Source organism: Scomber japonicus, chromosome 3 (assembly GCF_027409825.1).
Source record: "Scomber japonicus isolate fScoJap1 chromosome 3, fScoJap1.pri, whole genome shotgun sequence".
Lineage (NCBI taxonomy): Eukaryota > Metazoa > Chordata > Actinopteri > Scombriformes > Scombridae > Scomber > Scomber japonicus.
Window position 1 is genome coordinate 27,748,311 of NC_070580.1, and position 23,204 is coordinate 27,771,514.

General features: G+C 38.0%; 2 protein-coding genes across 2 annotated transcripts in view; both read right to left on the bottom strand.

Moving 5' to 3' along the window:
- LOC128356263 (metabotropic glutamate receptor 4-like) overlaps window positions 1-20,151 on the bottom strand; it is a 130,488-nt gene extending 110,337 nt beyond the window's left edge. The window contains exon 1 of the mRNA XM_053316752.1: window positions 19,585-20,151. Within this exon, the coding sequence (XP_053172727.1) occupies window positions 19,585-20,151 (567 nt within the window). The remainder of the gene's footprint in view (window positions 1-19,584) is intronic.
- Window positions 1-23,204, bottom strand: part of ilrun (inflammation and lipid regulator with UBA-like and NBR1-like domains) — a 217,843-nt gene that overhangs the window by 67,144 nt on the left and 127,495 nt on the right. The gene's annotated exons all lie outside the window — the stretch shown is intronic.

Consider the following 23,204-nt stretch of genomic DNA (forward strand, 5'->3'; position numbering starts at 1 on the left):
TCCCCCTCATCACTTACATTGTACATTATGAAGGGCTCGTCTAATGGGCAGTATGAAGATAACCCTAACCCTTTAATGTAGCAACACTGCAAGAGTCAGATCAGGCAAGAAATGTAAGCCAGTCAGATGATCGGTCAGCTGTCAAACAAAACTTGAGATAGCCAAATTTATAACAAACAAAACAAAAACAAAGACAACCTATACAATTACTACCTTAACGGTCTGTTGTATTAACTGTCTATCACAGTTCACAAACAGACTTACCATTTGAATTATGACCTAAAATATCCTATCCTACAAGAGTTCACAAGACTTTACTGCCATCAGCACGGGCACAGCGAACATCCACAGTGGAATTCTTGTACGGTCGACTCAAGTTTTTAAAAAAATCAACAAAATAACAATAAATTAGGTTAAAACACAATTTTTAAAAAGTAGCATGAGAGAGATTTAAATGAAATACAACTATTAATTACAACACTTGAAGTACTGGAGCAGTAGTTGGAGGTAGAAAAACATGTATTGCTATTGTTAAGTTATGGATATTGCACCACTGTGTGGCAGTAAGTTATTGCGTATATTGAGTATAAATAAGGATTTTGAGCAAATAAGCATAAATAAACAGGCAAGGTGTTTAAGTGACACAATAGTTGCACACACTTTTAGGTGTTTTTGTTCAGAGAAGGATTATTATTGACATTTCAGGGGTTTTCACTTCGGTTTTATCTTCAAATAAAGTGTTTTAGATAATCTGACTGAACAACCTGTCTGATCCTTTGACTGCTCCGGTTTTCTTGTCTGACCCAGAACTAGGCGGTTAACTTTGTGTGTACAATGTTATCATAACTGACAGCACTGATCCCCAACACCACCAAAATAAGATAAGCTGTAACAATAATGAGGAGGGATGCAAAGTTATATATGTTGATTTTTCAAATAATGAGGCAGGATCAGTTAAACATATCACCATGGGGACGGTTTCCCTGAGTCCTTTAGACTATTCAATCCATTCATTTAGTTTTGTGATGCTGACAAATTAAATCCTCAATATCAAGGATTCTTTTATCAAGCATATCCTTTTATCTCTGCTGCATCAGGCTACAAGACATGACCTCTAATGGTTTGTTGGGACTGGCAGTGTCTTCTTGTGCAATTAAGACTGGCCCATCCTCCATTTTCTGGCTTATTACTCAGCCTAGACCAACACAAGACACTCACAGTGGTTTTTAAATGCACTCCACCATACAGCGCTGCCCTTGTTTTAAAGTTGTTGTGGCCTCTTGGCCTCCCTGATGAGCTTCCTTCTTGCACTCTCATCCATCTTGGAGGGACAGCATGATCTAGGTGAAGTCCTAGTGGCGGCATATATCCTCCACCTTTTGTTACAGAGCTCACAATGTTCCAGGCTTTATTCGTGGTCTTTTATCTTCCTTCTAATCAGCAACTTTCAACAGTAAAAAGATCTCAAAAGATATTGCATTAAGCTCAGTGCTTTACAGAAAATGCTGATTTTAATCATTCTAATGAAAATTAGTTTAGTTGATGTCTGCTGAATTATCTAACCTTCACCTGGCAAGTTGTTTTAACACATCTTAACAGAAGAGGCATGCAGTTATACTATATATAATCATTTCTATAGTTATGTTTTAGGCTCAATATAGATCAGTGGAGGCTGGTGACTCAAGAAATTGGTGAGGGAGGAAAACCAACCTACGGTGTCATGTTATTTAACACCAGTTGGCTGCTAATCTTTACTCTTTTATGGTCAAGTTCTTATGTTCAAATGCAGGCTGTGCAGAGACCTGTTGAGGGGTTCGAGCGCACAGTTAAAACAGGGCACATGGAACAAGATTTTAAAACATACACAGAAATCATTTATAGCATACGTTCTTGAATCATAGCAACCCATATAAAAACAGAATGTAACATAAAATATTATAACAGACCAAATCATACTACTGTATATCATTGTCCTCCACCTAATACCCTTTACTCCTGGAGTGGATCAGATGTCTCATTTTATCAACAAATTTAAACAAAGTTAACTATATAATAGTATTGTTCTATTGCGACAACAGACTAATGTTCTCATCAAAAACATATCACATGATTTATGTTTTGCAAGTAGTATCAGTGCTTAATATTAGAAAGACTGAACACTAAAAACAGATCACAAATCTAAAAGTGTAAATTTACACCAAAAAGTATTAATGCATGTATCAAATACATAACTTACACACTGTTATCTGAATGCACAACATACAAAGCTGAAATGTTAACACTGTGGTTATTCTAATTAACTGTTAGTATTTAAAAAGTGTTCATTCTAATTAATCTATCTTCAATAATAAGTCTCATCTTAAAAAACAGACAAGACAACATGAAGAAATTGGCACAAGCAAGCAGCCAGACCTCCTCCACACTGATTCACAAATCACACAACATCAACAGGTGATTGAACAACCACTCAATTAAAAACTGGATCAATTCCAAATAAATCAGACTCTTTCCATGTGAGTCCAGACAGCTCACTGCAACTCTTCAACAGCTTCAGCATTGAGGCAGACTACTTACAGCACATTATGTTATCTCTTTGTTGCATTCTTGTTTAAGGAGATAAAATTCACACAACAGACACAGAGACATTTAACCATTAAAGAGGAAATTAGCGACCAAAGAGACAGACAGCGGGAGAGAGACAGAGAGAGATAGAGAGAGAGAGAGCTGACTCATGTTACGACATCTTCTTTCTTTTATGGAGACAAAGTATCCACTTCAATGTCCCACTGCATTTGTGTCTGTTAGTCATCTTGTTTGTTTGTTAACAGAAGTTCAATAGCATTAGCAACAATCACAAACAAGCTAACTCTCCCAGTTGTTAAGTCCAAATCTACTCTGGCTTCAGGCTCAACAACTGCACTTAACAGTCCCTCAGGGCTGCTACAACAAGCTAACTGTTGTGTTACAAGCAGATATTTAAGATGTTTAAAAGTTCTTTACAATTAGCACACTATAATATGCGATTGAATGAGAGACAACCTCTGACCTCCTCTCACAGCTTTACACACACTGTCCCGTCTCACATGTCCTGCAGGTGTCGCTGTTGAGGAATTTTAATCAATTTTAGTAATTGATTTTTTTTCCAAGAAGAGAGAAAAAATATTTGATAAATGATATTGTGATGATATTTGATGATAGTTTATGTCAACCAACTACTTTTCTACCAACTTTCTACCATGAATGTGAATCAAATAGACACATTTCAACATTGTTTAAGACTCAATATGGAAAGGCCTATTTAGTGTAATGGCAGGGGTTGGTTTTTTGGCTGTTCCTCTGCTTTACAGGACAATATAGAGTCATGCTTTCCAGATGTAGAGAAATTAGTATTTACAGCCATCACAATTTTCTCTTAAACATTTAGCATCAACTTTCAAATTGAATCAAAATCAGAAGTTTCAACAGTGATGTTACAGTCAGAGTGGGGGTCTTCTTATATAACAAGGTTCTTGATCTTGTTAAGGTTTAATTACTAGTTCTTGCAAAGTGAACCCAGCACTTCCAGAATATGTGTCTTTATTTGTCCCACAGATCAAAACTTATATAGCTCTGTACTTCCATATAGGAAATGAACTGTTTGGATACGCTCTTATTTTTTGCTTTTTTTCTTGACAGATATATGAAAAAGAGGGGAATTAATGCTTAACTGCTGGTTATGTAGTTGCCATTTCACAGTTGGACCACATCTTTTCAGGGCTGCAGTGCACATAATAAGCTTCACACTCTGGCAGTAGACACTAATCACACAGTCTTGCTACCCCTCCTGTTTCTCACACTCTGGTTAGTTGATGTCAGTTTTTTTTTCTTTTAAATTAAAGTAGAGTCTAGAGCAAGTCAGCAGCTGTTTTATCTGACTGAGATGGAGCTGTCAACAGCAGGCTGGACTACAATCTTCTAGCCCGTCAGCTATCTGTCTGATGACGATCTAGCCTCTGAGGGCAACGGCCAATATTTCAGGGGTGTAGCAAGATCATATACATGTATGATGTAGCACAACATGGCATTTCTCACAGTGACAGCTGAGCTACGACAGTCACTGCGTTTAAGACAGAAAAAAACAGTGAGTGATGACGAGGGAACAGCTTGCTGAAAACTAAGTTGATTCCGTTCAAAGACAACAGCTGCTCTGACTTTGTTTATTCAAGGTTCACAATATTGTCGTCAGGACAAAAGATTAATTCCATTCACTGAATGGGAGAAGTACACATGCCAGCTGGCAGACCTCTGCTGTGTTAATAAATGATAACACCTTTGTGGAAAATGAGAAAGTGAAGTGAACATAAACACATTTTTTATAGGGGCAAGGCCGTTGTAAATACAATAGGCTGTGCAAGAAATGATTCATGTAGAATTACAAAATAATATTTATAAAAGATTGGTTCAGATAAGCTTTGTTTTTTTATGATGTAACATTTTGGCAAGGTATATATCTTGGACAAATAGATTATATAGTGACCATATGGTGGCACAGGTCAGATGATGTCTATAAAAAGGTGACAAATTTGAAATTTGAAATGATAACGTCTGTATATTCATCTGTATTTTTCATTATGGATATTAATTACTGCTCTTCGGATTGTAATCAGACTTAATGAAAAAAAACCCAAAAGCTGAAATGTATCAAGATCCATGAAGAATCATCTTTAGATCATATCAAAGCACCCTGAATCGAAATCAAATCGTGAGAAACTTCAACATTCCCAGCATTAGCACTTGCAGCCACGTACAATAGATGTAGCCTCTATTGAAACAACTGACAAGATATTGGTCAGAATTGATCAGACAGATTTGCCGTTTCTACTTAACATTCCCTACCAGTCAGAATTACCCTAATTGCTTCACTAATGCTATTCTCTTGCACAGAATGTGAGTCTGACATTTAATGCCACCAGAAAAGTAAGTGAAACCCATTAAATTGTTATAATAGGTATTCATTTATTCTCTCAAAGTTGTCAACTATCTATCATCTTATTATTAAAAAGGTAGACAAGTTTCCATATTGTCATCAAGTTGTAAAAAGAAAGTTAATAATATGAACTGGTATGTAGAAATGAAATGAATTTTTTTAATGGCTGACACAAGGCATTCAACATCATTATCTTATTAACACTGAACTGTGACATGGGGCTGGTCTTGGGGTATTTTCCACCATGTGTATGTTATGCCAGCAGACCTTGGCAAGGCTTAGCTGTGGCCTGTATGCACCCTGTGCAGCATCTCGGCCAGAGGCGGTTTCCATGGGAGGATGTGTTCCCAGATCTCTTCATCATCTAGAGCGTGCCAGACGTGTGTGTAATGGTCTCTCTCATGCCTCACTGCAGACTGTCTTCAGTCTGCAAAAACTACATAAAGAATGTGGTGGCAGGGGGATGCCAAACACTACTCCGCAATTCCCGACAGGTCCAGTGGCCTTTTCACAAATAGACGCCTAGATTGCACACACAGGTTAGAAGCACTTAAACACAAACAAGAGCACCAAGAGTTTGTTTGCATTTTCTCTGCGATGTTTGGCATTTGCTGATGTCAGTGTCAGACTGACAATCACAATAGGTCAAACCAAATTGCCTGTTGTCTACGATGTCTTGAAAACAAGTTTGCCTAAATGATTACTCAGTCAACCATGAATACACAGCCTCAGGAGAAACACTGGGTCGTCTTATGGTTAGAGAGATTATGATATGTCCAATTTCATGAACCATATGTCACTGTAGAAAAAAATGTGCCAAAACAGGATTTAGCTTCTCTCTTCACCCTGGTCAATTTGACATTATAGCATCTTGACAATCGATCTGTCCCGCTCAGCCAAGCTGCTTGATAAGTGCTCAGACTTCCCATAAACAGCTGATTATGTTTTGTGGGCACAGTCTGGCCTTTTCCCTGTCTGACACCAGTGTATTACTGTATAGGTGTTGTGGGAATGATAAGGATAAAAAGAGCACAGCTAACCCACCAAAGACTGGCCTTGACCATCAAAGATCGATACATCATCTTGTCCAATAATAAACCACATCGACCTTTTGCCTGTCAACATATATATTAGTGCAGGATTTGATGCGGACCTTTCATGAGAAATTGTCATCTGTGATCAGTAGTTTTGCTATGTCAGCATGTGTCACCAGCCACAGCATTTGATAGCATGTGTTTACTATAAGGTATAATGTTTTTTGTTGTTTTTTTTCAGTAATACTTAGACCGGCAATACAAAGCAATCATATTGTTCACTGATCTGTAAATCCACTCATGAAAATATTTAATCAAGCTTGTCTCCCTCAATATCAAATCAATACACTTCAATTTTTTCACAGCCAGATAAGCACATGCCAAAGATCACCATGGCTACTACAGACAGAGAATTGACACACTCCGACTGGTGCTTTTTTTGCATTCAGTCTATTTTCCAGCTGAAAAGTTGTTCATATGTGGACGTGCCGGGGTCTGATTGGTTATTAAAGAGTCCTTGTAGACTTGTGTTAGACAGCAGTCTTCAAATTCATTTTAAAATCTGTGAAGTATCACACGGGTTTAGTTTGTTTGAGACCACAGTGAAAAAAACACAAAGTTTAGATCATCTGTATAAAGCCATGTATGAGTAAGTGACAGTAACTGAATCCATAGTTTTGTAGGGTGTATTTACTTCAGTTCTCTGTCTCTTCTTTACTTTTGCCTCAACAACTTTTCTAACATCACCTGGAAGCAAAAGTGAGACCTCTGTGTATGATGAATGTCGACAGAAAGAAAAAACAAGAGTGAGAAGGATCAAGTGCTCTGTTTACATTACTGGAGAAAAGGCTATGCTGTGTTTGCTTGTTCAGATTACAAAAGGCCTTCTACGTTTTATATGATGTATTGGGAGCTGGACAATATGGTTCAAATAAGGCTATGGCAACAAATAACAATCATTTTCATTATCAAATACTCTACCAGTTATTTTCTAGCTTAATTAAACATTAATGGCCAATCACAATCACAATTTTCCAGATCCCAAAGTGACATCTTCAACATGCTTGTTTTATCTGACTAGGAGTCACATTTAAGGATATGGAAATAATGCCAAGTTCGGTTCCACCAGTCCGTATATTGATGTGTCTTTGGACAAGATACTTAACCCTGAATTGCTTCCAATGGATGTGTCAATGGTGTATGACTGTGTGTGTGAATGTTAGGTTGCGTTCAGACTGCAAGCCAAAATCCAATTTTTAGCCAACCTAGATTGGAACCAGATGGCTCTTATGAAGTCATAAATCAAATGAAATACGATTTTTGCAAACCAGATCGAAACCACCTTTGGGAGGTAGTTTCAAATCACATTTGGACAGATGTGTCTGAGTCTGAACAGCTCCAAACACTCAAATCAGTTTTGACTGTCCGTGACGGCTCTCTACGCTACTCTATGTCACTCTATGTGACACCAGATCCGCACTTATTCCAGTTGTTGTTGCTAGCTGATATCAATGGAGGCAACGGAGGATGTCGAAAACATCAGTCCTTGGACAGACAAAACCAAATTGTTAATTAATATTTGGGGAGATAGCCATTCAAGCAAAGCTCGAAGGTTTGTTGTTGCTGTCGCAATTATATGACATCACACAATACACGCTAGATGACGCCGCTGCTCCAACGATGTTGCCACAGCAAATCCGATTTGGATACTTGCTAAAAACAGTGTGGATAGTCAGGCCTAAATATCGGATTTGAGAAGGAATCAGATTTGAATCAAATTGGCCTGCAGTCTGAACGCAGCCTTAGTCTCCATTTGAATGAGCAGGTTGGCACCCTGTGTTGTAAGCCCTGCCTTCAGCGTGTGAATGAGTGAATGTGACTTGAGTGATAAAAAGACAAGAAAAGTGCCATATAAGTACAGTCCATGTACCATTCACCATATCTCACAATATATCAATAGCACAATAGCACTGAAGTACATATTAGTCACTCATGAATGTAATTCACAGGCAACAAGTGCAGATCTGAAAAGGCTTAAATTGTCTATTGAGCTACAGTCAGTGGAGAAATTGCTATATTTGATTCCTCAACAGATTGCTCTATTAGAGTGTTGATGATGAGTATTGAAAGGCTAACTTATTTGTTTGTAATAGTTTGAATCATTTGTTGTCTGCACAGTAGCTGCTCTCTTATCCGTATTAAGGGTTCAACATGGGAAAGACAGAAGACAGTAAAACAGGTCTTACACATGAAACTAACACACACTCACACCTATAGGCAATTTAGAGTTTCCAAATTAACCTGACCTACATGTCTTTTGACAGTAGGAGGAAATTGGAGCCCCAGGAAAAAACACACAGAGGCATGAGGTAAACATACAAACTCCACACAGAAAAGCTCTGGGCTGAGATTTTAAAGGAGAACAATAAAACAAGCAACTGGAAAAAGGTCTGTTGTGTTTGTCTGACAATAGGGTTCAAAATAAATACATTCTAATGTTTGTGTTTACAAGACTACTCCAACACTGCTGGTCATCATAAATTGTGTTGGAACAGTCTCAATTTCCAGAGCCTTTTTTTTGCATCTGACAAAAGGCTTTAAAAAAATAGGTGAAGCTCTGAATGATCTCCTCCTTATCTTTTTTTTTTTTTTTTAAAGATAATGTCTCCCTCTAGTCCACTTGCAGTGTAGTTGTGTGCGAGTGTGTATGTCTATCGAACTGTTAGCTGCCGTTCAGGATTAGATGGATTATAATTAACCCAGTTTTTTTTTTTATGTTTGCTTTCAGCAACATTTAAGTAACGTATCAAACTAGATTCTGATGTGAAATATGGACATTTTGTTTTCTCATCAGGCGTGACAGAAACATTACCGCTTGAGGGCTGCATTTTATTTCATAATGCAGGTTTTTACTGAATGTTTTCTTAAAAAGATGGGTGCAAGATTTTTGTGAAATGAGTTTTATAAGTAGGTTAAATACATGTTTATAGTGTTTAGAAGTGGATTTTGCTGGCTGATAGTGTCTGAGATAAAGTGGCAAACTACTAAATTTGAATGTGGACAAAAATTAATTATTCAATCTGCAAACATCTGTTTCAATTGAAAATATGAATTATATTTAGTGGCTCACTTTACTCCAGCAGGGGATGTTTGGAAAATGTCATCTTTCATCTATTTCATGCTCTGTTGCCCTTGCTCAGGAGACTATTGTTTTTGTCTTTTGTTGACACAGGCCGTAAACAGATGGTCATGACAACAAAACACCTGAGAAGTAATGCACAGAGGCATTTGGAAAAACTGTGAACAAAAGGTGAGACTGCTGCTTTTTTTTAAAATGCAGTAACAACTATTTTAAAGTCCCCAGTTAGTAACTTGACAATGAGACTGAAATGTGATGTCGTTTCACCTCAAATCACTGACTAATTTGAGATGAAGGCAGTGATTCAGATGACTGGATCCAGGATAACTTCTTAACTTGTCACTCATGAACTGAACGTCTATTCTAGGCCCACAACTAGCGATTATTTCCATTATTGATTAATCTGTCAGTTATTTTGTTGTTTAATCAATAAGTTGTTTGGTCTTGAAAATGTCAGAAAATGATGAAAAAAATGTCAATAACTGTTTCCCAAAGCTCAAGATGCAACCTAAAATGTCTTGTTTTGTTCCAACCAACAGTCTGCAACCCCAAAAAATATTCAGTTTACAATCATAAAGAAAAAGAGTCACATTCAAGAAGCTGGAACTGTTCATTGTTGCTTAAAAAATGATTCAAAATGATAAACAGTTTACTAAAATGGTTGGCAGTTAATTTTCTGGTGATCGATTAATCAATTAATCAACTAATCATTGTTTAAGATGCGGCTACATGGGCGATATTAAAGTTACATTACACATTAGCTTCCATTCTGTTTAGCTTGTATGTACCCTGACCTTCAATAGTTTAGTAAAATCAACGCAAATACACATCATTAAGGCTTTAAACACATCTACATTAACGGATTGTGCTCAGTTGACAGTATTTTCTGCCATGAGGGATTACAGGTGGATGTCACACCATTTGTTTTGATGTTCAGCTGAAAATGTGTCCATCAGACTGGAGGAATTTTCATTTCTAAACAGATATACACAATTAAAGATGTAAACAAACAAGACAGACATCCACATATGTGCGCAAATCCACCCACCCACACACACACACACACACACACACACACACACACACATACACAGACAAACAGTGGAGTGTCTGGCATGTGAAGAAAACTGACAGATGGAGGAAGGTCTGGCTCTGGATTGTTGACGGACGTTTGTCAACTCTTGAAGATACAGAAGTGATTTTACGTGTGATTTGCATCGAGAATTGGATGTTTGTATTCAGTGAAGATGAGATCATAACTAAAGCCAACAACAGGAAAACAATATAACTACAGAGGAATACACAACATGCAGCTCACATATGTAAATCCTACAAAGGAGGTCAGCACCTGCCTCCAATGATTTGTCACTTTAATGTGAGCTAAACAAGCGAAGAGTGAAGAGAAAGAAAACACCTATCGTGGAAGATCACAAGAAAAAGAGTAAGACTTATTTCTGATGTTATAATAATTTAAATCACGTCTAGTCTTTCAATTTGTAAAAAACCTCAGAGATATACTTGTCATATATTCTTAAAGTTGTTATTATAAAAATGTCTGTCTTATGGCCTTGTGTGTTGTCAGAACTTATCTTCTCCAGACAAATGAGTCACCATGAATCAACGCGCTCATCCAGCAGCAAAACAACACAAGTGGAAAATCAAGCAACAATAAAGACAGTCTACTATTTTCTGGAGTGCAGAGATACCAATTGGATTATCTGTCATTGATTAAGCTAGTATGACAAAGCAGAATGTCATGCCCATTACTTAAAAAAAAAAAACCTGAATGAGAAAATATCTACTTACATAAGACTTTTTATTGTATGAGCCACTTATTACTGCAGCTTTAGTAGATTGATGCATTTTCCAATTCCAAAAAGGTGTTTTCACTGACTTTAATATATTTTATCCTACCAACTGAGAAATAGCAGTTAAATAAATACTCTCTCCTCTCTGTTCCTGTTTAAAGGTAGGTTGTTTGACATGACAGTAGTATGCAAATATTGTAAATAGGGATAAATGCAAAATAGCAGCCTTTAAGATGAAGTTATAGGATGTGTCCTATGACATTAGGCCCATACAGCAAACAAGAGCCCCACTGTTGCAATTCCAGCTATAAACTGTGTATATTATTGTTTTTAGTGAAGCCAAAAAGTGAATGATGGTTTTCATGACAGGCTGTTGTTTACACTGTTACAATGTGTTGTTTCTTGAAAGGAACATGACAACCTAAAACTATGGTTGCCAACCTAGAGGGAGTCCTGGAGGCTGGGACTGCCACAAGTTGCCAGATAAATATGAGGGGTTGAAATATATATATATATATATATATATATATATATATATATATATATATATATATGTATTTATTTATTTATCTATTTCTGCTGTTAGTCTCTTCAGTCTTTCCTATCATCTTTTCTTTGTTTCTTGTGGGTTTCTTCTTGTCATTTTACTGCTTCAGGACTCAACACCTGAACTGAATTGGTCACAACTAGGAGACTTAGCCAGTGTAAATACATGGACTCAAACTACCCTGAGAGGCCTCCACAACCTGCAGAAAATGGCTCAGTGGCAGATCCATCACATTTGAGCTATTCTGTAAAAAGCGCCACCTTTTTTTTTTTATTATTCAGGATTTGGCAAAATTAGGGTAAAAAAAAAGCCTTTTCATAAAATGCCCCTCTGGTGTATTGAAACAGACCTTGCACTGTAGGTGCAGATACTGTGTGCATGAGCAGAATGAAATGTCATGGATGATGGTGGTCGAAGAACAACATGTTACAATAATTTGGGAAAGATCAAAATTTAAAAACAACTCAATATTTGTTGAATAAGCTTTGGTTTATATCATTTCAAAGAAGAGAAGTGTCGTGTTAATAGCAGGACAATCAGACAGTCAGCATTTTGTTAATGGAGTAGTCGGAGGACAGTGAGGGCAGAGGAAGGTGAAGGGGGAAAATGGCATAGGAAAATACAGTAAATGGAAAAATATCACCTCCCTGAACTCAGCTGGGTTATTACCTGCACAACTTACAGTACTCCAGGGGAAATGGCTCTCGTTTTTAAATTATAAACTAACACTGCCCTACACTTTCTTGCCATTTCTATAGTAGCATTCCTATTTTGAGGCAATAATGAAACAGTCCAGTTTTCTGTCTAATGAAGAAATGTAATCTATTCTTATTTGAAAGGTGTTGATACTGAGAACCTTAAATCTAACAGTTATTGCTCTTTTTTTACTGTATGACGTAAAAGGTAACACTGTATAATAAAACCATGCAGGGTGCAATTTGCAGAAAGGGATGGTGGGGATACCCCCTCCACCCCCCTCTGGTTTATATAGCCCTGTATTTGGTGAGTTATTTTTATGGTAACAAAAATGTATCCCCCTCATGGTGATTTATGCTTCACCCACACAACATATAAAATATCTGAAATAAAAATAGGCTATGTAAGTAAAGCGCTTCAACATAAAACCATTGTGTAGTGCAAACAACAGTAACATCAGAAATGGACTTTCACTGTCAGTGATCGTGTGACAATAGAGATGACATGGCATCTTGACTACGTGATGACGCAGTAAATGGACCAGTGGTTGTCTCCTATATGTAACTGTTTCTCTGCATCAGTATCAAATTGCATAAACTCCACAACTGGCAAACTCTTGTAAATAATGTAAATAATGTCACAACTATTTTACTATATATTTCTTACTATTATTGTTCTTATAGTTTTTTTGTTTTGGTTTTTTTGTATTTAATATTTATTGTTCTCTATTCTTTTTCTTATTGCTGCTCTTATATTCTATTACTGTCCACTTGCTGCTATGAAAATGTAAATGTCCCCAATGTGGGACTAATAAAGGAATATCTCATCTTATCTTAACAATTCTGACTCAAGTTTAAACATGTCACTTTGTTGGATGAAATTCAAGTACATGTACAGTGAGGAATAAAACAGTATTTAATGGCTTCATAGTGAAGCAGTCAATGTGCACAGTCGTATTGTCACTGGCTCACTGAATGAGTGGGGTTGGTTGAAGTATGACGCCCCGATAGACTGATACTAGTTTATCTTGATTTAGCTGTCATTCCCCCAAATGAGCTGCCAAATCAATTGTGACACAGTGCCGTCACTCTACGGTGTCACTGGAAGGTTTATAGGGGGATAAAAACCATCAGAACAAGGAGAGATGGAGCGTGACATTTCATGACATATTCCCATTTTTTTTCTTGTATTAAAAATGTACCGTACTGCGACAATAGCAAGATTAAAAGTGAAAGAAATGTACCAGATGTTGAAAGATTGACTTCCATAAAAGAAACTATATTATCTCTTTCGCTATTTATCAGGGTGCTCCGCAGTCCTTAAAAGTGTGGGCATCCACAATGATGAAATGCAATGAGGGTGGAAGGGCAACTAATTTTCAACCAAGCAGTGATGAAACACCGTGTAAAGAAAATGAATGTCGGCCATATAAAATAAAACTCCTCATGTTTGATTTCAAGGACTGTCAAACTAAAAATCCATTTACAGGTACAGAAAAACACAGGCAGCAATAGAATACAATACAGGGGCAAGATTAATACATTACTGCAATATTAGAGTGTTTCTTTTTTTTTCTTTTTACCTCTGATCTCATTTTGTCTGTGTCCAAATTCTAAATTAACACAAAAAGCATGCATTCAAATTTGTAGATATGATTAAATTTTCAACAGGGGCTCTGCTCAGGTTATTACTTCATTTCAAATGAGTACAAGCTCAGCAGCTAAGAGATAAAACGCTGCTCAAATTATGTTTTGAAAAGCTGAAAAATATGAGATGGTTCTTACAAAAAAACCTTTTATAGACATAATGTTCATTAAGATATACTTTTAAAAAATGGATAGCTCCCTTGTAAAATGATTGTGCTTCAATTACTGCGTCAAAAACAAATCAAACATGATATTTTTCTAGAAGCCGAATCAGCTCTAAGATTGAGAGTGAAAAAGAAAATGTTTGAGGTTTTGTGGTTCCTTAAATGATCATACCAACCTAACAAAGACTGCTTTTAACCAAACTGGTGTGAAGCTAAAATGTTTACAGGAGTAGAGCATCAACTGGGGGCGTATAACCATTAACTCGCTAAAAGAGGTTGCAACAAAGCAGATGGCGAACACCTCTGGGAAAGAGGTATGTGGTGGAGATTTGACCACAAAACAGCTGCAGAATAGATCAGCACACTCGTTCAAGCAATCATGAAAGAGGCTGTCATCTGCTAATGATATCTGCCATCCTTACAGTCTGCTGTGTGACTGGATTTACGAGGATGTAGTCAGCAGAATAAGATCGACACTGACGGCCAGTTGAGAGGCTGTCAGAATATACAGAATCAGTACTTGAAATTGAGATCTTGGTTCACTGTATTACATAAAAGTACTATTCGTAGTAGCTAATTTGCCTTAAAACTGTATTATTCAACACTGTGGTTCATGCTTTTACCAGCAGTGTTACCGTGTATGAAATCCCATATGAATCTATGATAAAATAAGGCTCAGAGACAGCTCTGGGCAATCTGTAATCAACAATTCATAATCTATGGTGTTTATCCAGCACTAAACATTATTTGCTTTACTTTTTGTCGACAGTTTGAAGCACTAAACCCATGAGGGAACAGTCCAATTAAACTGCCTAACACTAATTACAGCAATGCCATGTGAGAGCAACGTAATAACAGCACAGGTCTGGACCAAATGTGGGATGTAGAAATCATGTAGGAATGAACGTAAAGACCTTTAGATATCACAAATATGCAAATGTCAGCGGCGAAGGTTCCTACACAATGTGCACATCAACAATAACTCAGTAGGTCGGCTTCTGTGTCTTAGATTTGAAACTTAGACACAAGAGCATGAACTAAGGGTGAAGGAAAATGTCAGAGTGAGTGGGATGCTGAATGCCTGTGTGCTCTTGCATGAAAAATCTTTTTCTTCTACTTTCTTCCGCTAAACGGATCTTTTTTCTTTCTTTTACCCTTCTGTGGTCCCTTTACTACTGAAATTAGCCACTTCAGTGAATGTGAGATACTTTGTCCAGGCAGCAGTAAACTGTAATGTCAGAGCAAGGAACCACCAAAATGCTTCTCAGTGAGCATTAAAGGCTAAAAATCTCTGAGCTTCTTATTCCTGGGTCACTGCACATCTATTGTGCTACTCGTGAGTCACAGAAAGAAACAAATGAAATGTATAAAAATGTTGCTTTTTTTCAGTGAACAAGAGGCACATTTTGCTACAGCTGAGTTGAATAAGACATCCATATCAATACCTCCTGCTGAGTAATTAGGACAAACCTGATAGTAGAATCTGTGTTATAGGTGATGTGTGTCAACTTTATGAACTGCATCTGAGATGCAAATTAATAATGAAATCATCTGACATAGCATGTCTGTGATCATGAATTATCTTTCCCCCAACTGCTTGTCACAGCAGTTCCCGCTTCACAGTGAACTACACTAAAATGTTCCTGAGCTGCAGCTCCTGGTCCCTGTGTTACTGTTACATAAGGTTGAAGTAAAATATTCATCAAGCTACTCTGGACCACATCTGTATGCAGCTGAGTGCTGAGGAAACACTTTACTGTAAACCTGCTAACTACACCAACGTGGCTGCTGCTGCTGCTGGGTTTAAAGTGGTTTGCGTGCTAGTGTGCTTGATTGCTTTTGTGTATGCTTGTGTTTCTATGTATGAAGTGTCGATTTGTGTTTGTTTCAGTGGTGCGATCTTGCACACGATGAGTGTGCTTGTACAACCATACACTAATGCGCATGTCCACATGTCTAAGAGTGTGCTTGTCTTCATCAGTATGCTGTGTTGGTAGTCGCGTGCAAGCATTGCCTCCATTTAATGCAAACATTTGTGTCTAGCCGCAGTGCTAGCAGACATTTTTGTCCCTCTTCTCTTTGAATGCTAGACGATGCAGCAAATGATGTTGAGCTGGCTCAGGGCATGTTATGAGACGGCCATCAGCAGGTCCATCAGGGCCAGGAGAACCAGCTGTCATCTGGCTGACCTGTGGATCCCTAGGAAGCCATAACTCAAGGCCCCACCTATATGACCACACACCACTCTCCATTAAAGGTTTACTGTTTAATCTATGTACCTGACCAGCCTGCTTTACTTCAAGTCAGGAGCTTGCTGTTTTTTGATTGTTGTAATGGTTCGTATTCAATTAGAGAGATGTTGATTGATTGGTGCCTGCCTTGGAAAGTGTTTGATTTTCAATAGTGCAACCCAAGAGCCCAAGTGATAATAACTTAAGATGAACTGGCAGAATCTCACCATACTGAACTAATCAACCTGTTGTCTGACTGGAGCTGCTTTCCTAACCTCCGGCTGTCTTAATGTAAAAAGTCAGAAGAGGAAACTGCTAATATATACATTGAGGATCAAGAGAAAGGAGATCAGAGAAATCCAAATTAAATATGCAAAGACATTGCTTACGTGCATTAATGAAGAAGGAATCAGCACTGTGCTAACGACGAAGGATTTGAGGCTTCCATGCTAGAGTGGGATCAAGAATGCACTGCTGGAGATGCTCATTACTGTGGCTCACACGATTCCTACCTGTATGAGCACACATTTACGCATATTTTATGTGTGGGAGACAGAAAGACATATAAGGTTCATGCACGGGGCTTTGCATGCTCGGCTATATGTTCATCCATATGTATATTAAGTAAATGCATGAACAGAGATATACGCACACTGAAGAAAAGACTCACAAACATATAAATATATATATATATGTAAAATAAGAATATCAAAGATGCACAAAACCTTAGTGTCTATCTGCTCTGTTACACTGGATTCACTGAAATTAATAGCAAGTGCCATGAAAAGCAAGAAACATCCCATGTGATTTGTAGCACTGTGGAATCAGGGAGCTTATCGAATCATACATATACTACAGGCTGTTGCTGTGAATAACTAGATAAACAAAAAATGAAGCATAAAAACTCAATAAAATCCTCATATCCACTTCAACGCTGTACCCTTGTCAGAGTTTTCCAAATGAACTCAGATTCGCCAATTTGGGCTGCTGCTTTATTTTATTTAATGAGGTTATTCTTGTTTTATGTTATCTTCATATATTTCTCTGGGTTTCTAAAAGGCTCAGCAGTGTTATTAATGCAATGTCACCAACACATTTTACTTTGAATTTCGATAAATGTTGTATTATAGGGCTGGTACTAATAATTATTTTCAATATCGATAAATGAGACAATTATTTTCTCCATTGATTGTCAGAAAACAGTGAAAAACACCCAGTATACTGCAATTTCCCTCAAGTCAGGGAGAAATATCTTGTTTTGTCCAACTAACAGACTAAAGCCCAAAGATATGCAGCAGTAAATCTTCACTTTTGAGAAGCTGGAATCTGTGAATTTTTTGCATTTTAGCTCCGAAAATGACTAAATTGATTCCAAAAAATGATTCTTCAAGCATAACAGCCAACATTGTATTGTCTTATGTTATTCTTCAGGAGTCTCGTTTAGATTATCATCTGCTATGTTAAAACACCAGACATCATTTCCACAGTCGATGAAGTAAAAACAAATGTATATCTCAATAGCTGAGTTATAAAAACCTAATGCAGTGAGGAGCATCTTTTCTGCATGACTCCTGACAGCGACATCAGCCACAGTGTTGATCACACATAGCAGTGGAGGAAGCAGTTAAGGCTGCAACTAATGATGAATTTCAGCCAGCCAATTATTTTCTCAATTCATCAATTCATCTTTTGGTCTAAAAAATGTCAGGAAATAGTAAAGAAAAAAAAGGAATGCTCAACATAGTTTCCCAAGGTGACTAAACTCTAAAACCTAGATATACTGAGTTAAGTTATTATATAAGAGAAAGGAAAGCAGCAATTCTTCACTTAATATATTGAGAGAGAAAACTCAGTTGCACACTCGTAGTTTATCATTTAATTGATTTAATTAATGATGCAGACTCAAAATATGTAAGATCACTGTAAATGTCAGCCAGTTTTTTTACGAAAATGTCTTCATATTCTAGCCTTCAGAGAGTTGCTGTTGGATTTATTAAGTGTGTGTGTGTGTGTGTGTGTGTGTGTTGTTGTCATAGTAATATGTGTACAATCCTACAGGTTTAACTGATCAGATGATGTGGATAAGAGCTTATTTTATCTAGTTTCTTATAAAAACTACACCCAATGTGTTTCATCTGAGAGATGCTGAGATTCCTGTACAAACAATCCTATGCTTCCACTAATAAAATGAGGTTTGAATATGAAACTCCTCGACTAGTCTTCAAATCACCATTAAGATGGCAGCCATGAAACATTTGGGGTGATGTAGAGAGTAAGGTCAGAGCTGAATGTGATGCCAGTAAACACCTGGCCTGCTGAAGTGGCCTTCAGTTAGACAGTAAATCAGCTGCAGGGATGTTATTCTGCGACTCATCAACCATCTGACTACCCCGTGCTTTTAGGCAAAATGAGAGGGAAACTTGTTTGCATCAGGCATAAATTTTCATGTGAGATCAAGGTGAAGGCAAACTTTGGAGTCAGGATTATAATCAGCTTTTTAGCTGAAAGCAGAACAAAAAGGATCTGAACATCTTGAAGTTGGTTTTGAAGTCTGAGGGTTATCTGAGGAAGAATCCCTCATTTTAATTACCACAGAATTTAAATTAGCCACTACCTTGCTGGACCTGGTGAAAAAGATTTGAGTTTTGCTAAAATGTGTAATTACCCATGAAACAATTTCAAACGTGCTCATTTTCAAACAAACACAATTTTATAAAAAAGTGTTTTTTTAAAGTCAAAGAAAGGTGCATTATTTTGCAGTGAGCCGAGCAATAAATAGTAATCACACCTTCAGTAAAGTAGAAAGAGTTATTGCATTTGCTATGGCTGGATGGATAGAAAATAAAATATGTGTTAAATAATTCATCAAATGTCCAAATGTCCATGAACAGAACATATTTTTTCTATAATGTAAGCACATGTAAACACCGAAATGATTGGGGGAAGAAAGGCTAAGGGGGGCAAATGAAATCGAGTAGTATTCCTATTAATCATTTCTGTATTGTGACAGGCAATAGGCTACCTCTCACTGCTTAGCAACCAACCCCTCCAGGGCAATAGTCTCAGTGATGAGATTTACCAAGGGATCTCCACATCTAAAGTTATGAAAGTGTCCATTGTGTGGCAGCAGATATCTTACACATATTGCTGTCCCACACTGTTCAACAGCTCATGTTGTTTTTCAGCTATTTCCATTAATTATTCAAACAAATATATAAGAGAATCAATAAATCACAAATATGCTTCTCAGTATTATACAGTATTCCACAGTAAACACAGCTCCAAGTGTTTGTTGTGTGCATTTCACACATGCCATGAAGTGGGCAATAAAAACAACTGTGCTGATGTCTTACCTTAAACAAGCGTAGTATGTTAGCCACCATGATGGAGACCGAGCTGGAGGAGGCTCCGATGACACCCACCACTCTCTCAGGTTTGGTGATAATGGGTGCTCCCCCACCCAGACATTTGACATCTGTCCCGTCCTTCTCGATCAGAGCCTGCACGAAGGTGAGCGACTGCTCCAAGGCATGAGTGTCCCTGGAACAGGTGTCCAGGATTCGCGCCCCCAGTGTGATGTTAGGCAGCAGATTATGGTCATTATTGATGCGGTCAAGGGCGAAGAGCATGGCCTCCAGTCTGTGTATACCCTTCTCTTTCTTCAGCTCCCCACATGGCTTGCCATCGTGGCCCCTGGCGTGTACTGGGAAGAGCCCACCTAAGGAGATATCCCCGTCGATGCGGATGGAGTTCAAATGTGTGTGTCCAGGCCCTTTGGATTTGGCAGCCTGAGCGGCCTTGAGGGAGCTGTAGAGAAGCAGCAGCAGCAGCAGCGGCAGAATCAGACTTCTTCGTTGACAGCCGGTCCAATCCGGTCTACACGCCGGGGGTTGAAACATGACCACGGCCCAAGAACACATCCACACCGTACAACCAATCCCAACAATCAGAAAATAACAGAAGCCAGGTATTATTTTATGATGGCCAGAGGGTTAATTGCAATACCTCTTGAAGCAGTTGGCACAGAAAAGGCTTCCTCTCATGTCTCTCCTCTCTCCTAGGCATTCAATTAATGTAGAATGTGAGCTTGGCTCTTTCACAGGGTGTAATCCTGTTCTCTTCTCCTCTTTCACTCCCTCACTCCATCTTATGACCACAGTAGTGGGCAGCTGCTCTTGTGTATGGTGTTATTCACAGACTTGCCTATGGAGATCCTTCACTTTGGGCATTAGGAAGAACAAAGGTGAACGATAAGCTTTTTCTCTTCGTATCTCCCTCTCTCCCTTTCTGTGTCTCTTTCCTCTCCACCTCAATCAGAAGTTTTTAATCTCCTCTGTTCCCCTGGGCAGGGATTTGGTGTATGTCAGAGCCCTCAGGCCTGCTTAGGTCCACAGGCTTCAGAGTGAATTCCTGAAAGATGAAAAAGAAAAGAGTAGTGAGACAGTGCACAGAGAAAACAGAAAAAAGGCAAGGGGATTTGTATTGGTATGAGCTTTTCAATACCTCTTTTTTTCCTTTTTTAGGGTTAACCTTTTAACTGCAGCATTATGTGGAATGAAGAAACAGTTCTGCTCCTGAACTAATTTCTTTCTCTCATACAATCTTCCTACAGCTACCATTTTGTATTGAAAAGGTTGCCATGGACTCTCAAGGTTGACAGGACTTCAAGTCACATCCCACGTGCTTCAACCTTGTCAGCACTGAGCCTGTATCACAGCATATTGTGAGATTCTGTGAATATCACATTTCTCGTTTTTACTTTTGATTTAATATCAGACTGACAAATTGGAAAAGGTACTGACTTTTTATATAGTTTATATAGTTCCACTGACAAAAAAAACCTAATCTGTCTGCATTAGCATTAGTAGTTGGGTAGCTCTTCTGTGTTTGCAAAAAAAACCCTTATTTATCCCAGTACACCCTGCTTCTGTGCTTTCAGATCATTAGAAACATTAAGGGTTCAAAGTGAAGTTCAAAAGGACTGAATAAGCTACTGATAAAGCTGAAATCTCTTTGTACCAAATGGACCACTCCAACACTACCTTAGTATTTCTGCTTACTACAGGCAAAATCAATTACATATAGTATAATGGAATTCATATGTGGGTCTTAGAGTCTCTTGAGCATGTCTAAGTCTGAGCCTTGCAGGGTAAAAAAGTACAACAAACCATGGACGCAGGGTCTAAGAAATGAGTTTGAAATTGTAATTATGCTATTACAGATGGGGAGCGGTTTTCACAGTATATTCAAAGCTGGCAAAGTGGAAAACATCCACCTTAAGAAATCACTGTATTAAGCTGATTCTGAGCATCCATTAACATAACAGACGATGTTGTACAGTTTCCAAAAGTAACTAAAATATTATCTGACTCATCAGCACCTGTAATTCTGCCCAGAAAAATGTGTCTAAATATTTTACACACATTGAACATTTGAAGCCTAAAACCTTATTTTCAGCTCTATGAAGGCAGCTGTGTCTAAATGGATCTGTTTTGATATGGTTATGTTTATTGTTTCACTGCTGTGAGGGTTATTGCAGATTCTACATAGATTTGAGTGTGGTAAACAAGCTCATGAGGTACATAATATTGTATTAAAACTGGATTTTGAGTTTCTATGCTCCATACTGTGATGCACATCAGCACACTCTAACACTTTCATTCCCACCTCTCTCTTTTTTTTTCTTCCTTCGAAGCACACAATACACACATGGACAATAGACACACAAATACCCCACTACAACCCATCTTGTATGTACATATCTACACCCTGTTCATTCCTGAAGCTGTAATAAGCTCTGAAGGAACAATCTCCTGGCACGCAGCAACAGAATAGGGCTGTAGACATTGGTTTTCCAGGGGAGTGGGTTGAAGCCTTGGATCGGCAACGGCTGAGATTCATTGAGAGCATATCAGAAGTGACAAGGTCCTTTGAATACACCCAACTATCTCCTACTGAGTGAGAAGTAATTTTTCAGACTTGATTCACTGCAGCTCCTCTTTAACTGCTGCAGAGCACATGACAACTAGAAAACCCAGCCAACTCACCTTAGCCCCCAATAACCAAATAGAAACAGTGCACCAGCATATGTAACACACAAGCAGCACCAGCACAACACTGCAGCAAAACGTCAGCAAGAGCTGTTGCTGCCAAAATGTCGTGATATAGATAGACACAAAAAAAAAAAACAATATAGCTGTAAACATTGATGAGTTCAAATAAGAAACTGCTCTGCCAGACTGCAGATTTCAAGACAGATGTCATCAAACTTCATGTTTGTACAGAAGAAGAGCTGGTGGGGAGACAGATCATGTCTACTGCAGACTGAAAAACAGATCTGAAGGAGCATTTAGCGTGCAAGTGAGGGAAATAAGATCTTACACCTCGCAAGATTACATCAAGCATTATCATATTAATCAGCTTGTTTTGTCTTGTTTCAGATGAATATCTTATAGTGTTTCCTTCTTAACCAGGATAGAGGTAATTCATTCTTTAATCTCAGAGATCTCAGTGCATTCTGGGTGGGCTGGCTGCATGCGCTGAATAAATCATTTCAGAAACCACCATTATTCTGTTGAAAACCATGAATCCCATTTTAATCAAGCACTGGGGTTCGTACAGACCACCTTTCAGAGCTCTATTCAACATGGCATGTAGAGATGTAGTAACTGAATTGAAAGCAGTGTAATCAGGTTACACATTATCAGCATTTTCACTGTATATTCTATTTCCAGTACTCAGCTGTAATTTAGTGTATGTAACAAAGATTCAGTGCTCTGGCTCATACTACAAATCTCATGCACTACAATAAACACATGGGTTCATAAAGAGAAGACTAAATGTGTATGTGTATTTACAGATCAGCCTTAATGGTATACCTCAATAAATATGTCCGACTGATACGTGATGAAAACAACACGCTTACCAGTTACAAAAATGTCAAAGACAGCTGCAGGAATTACTGGAGATTCAT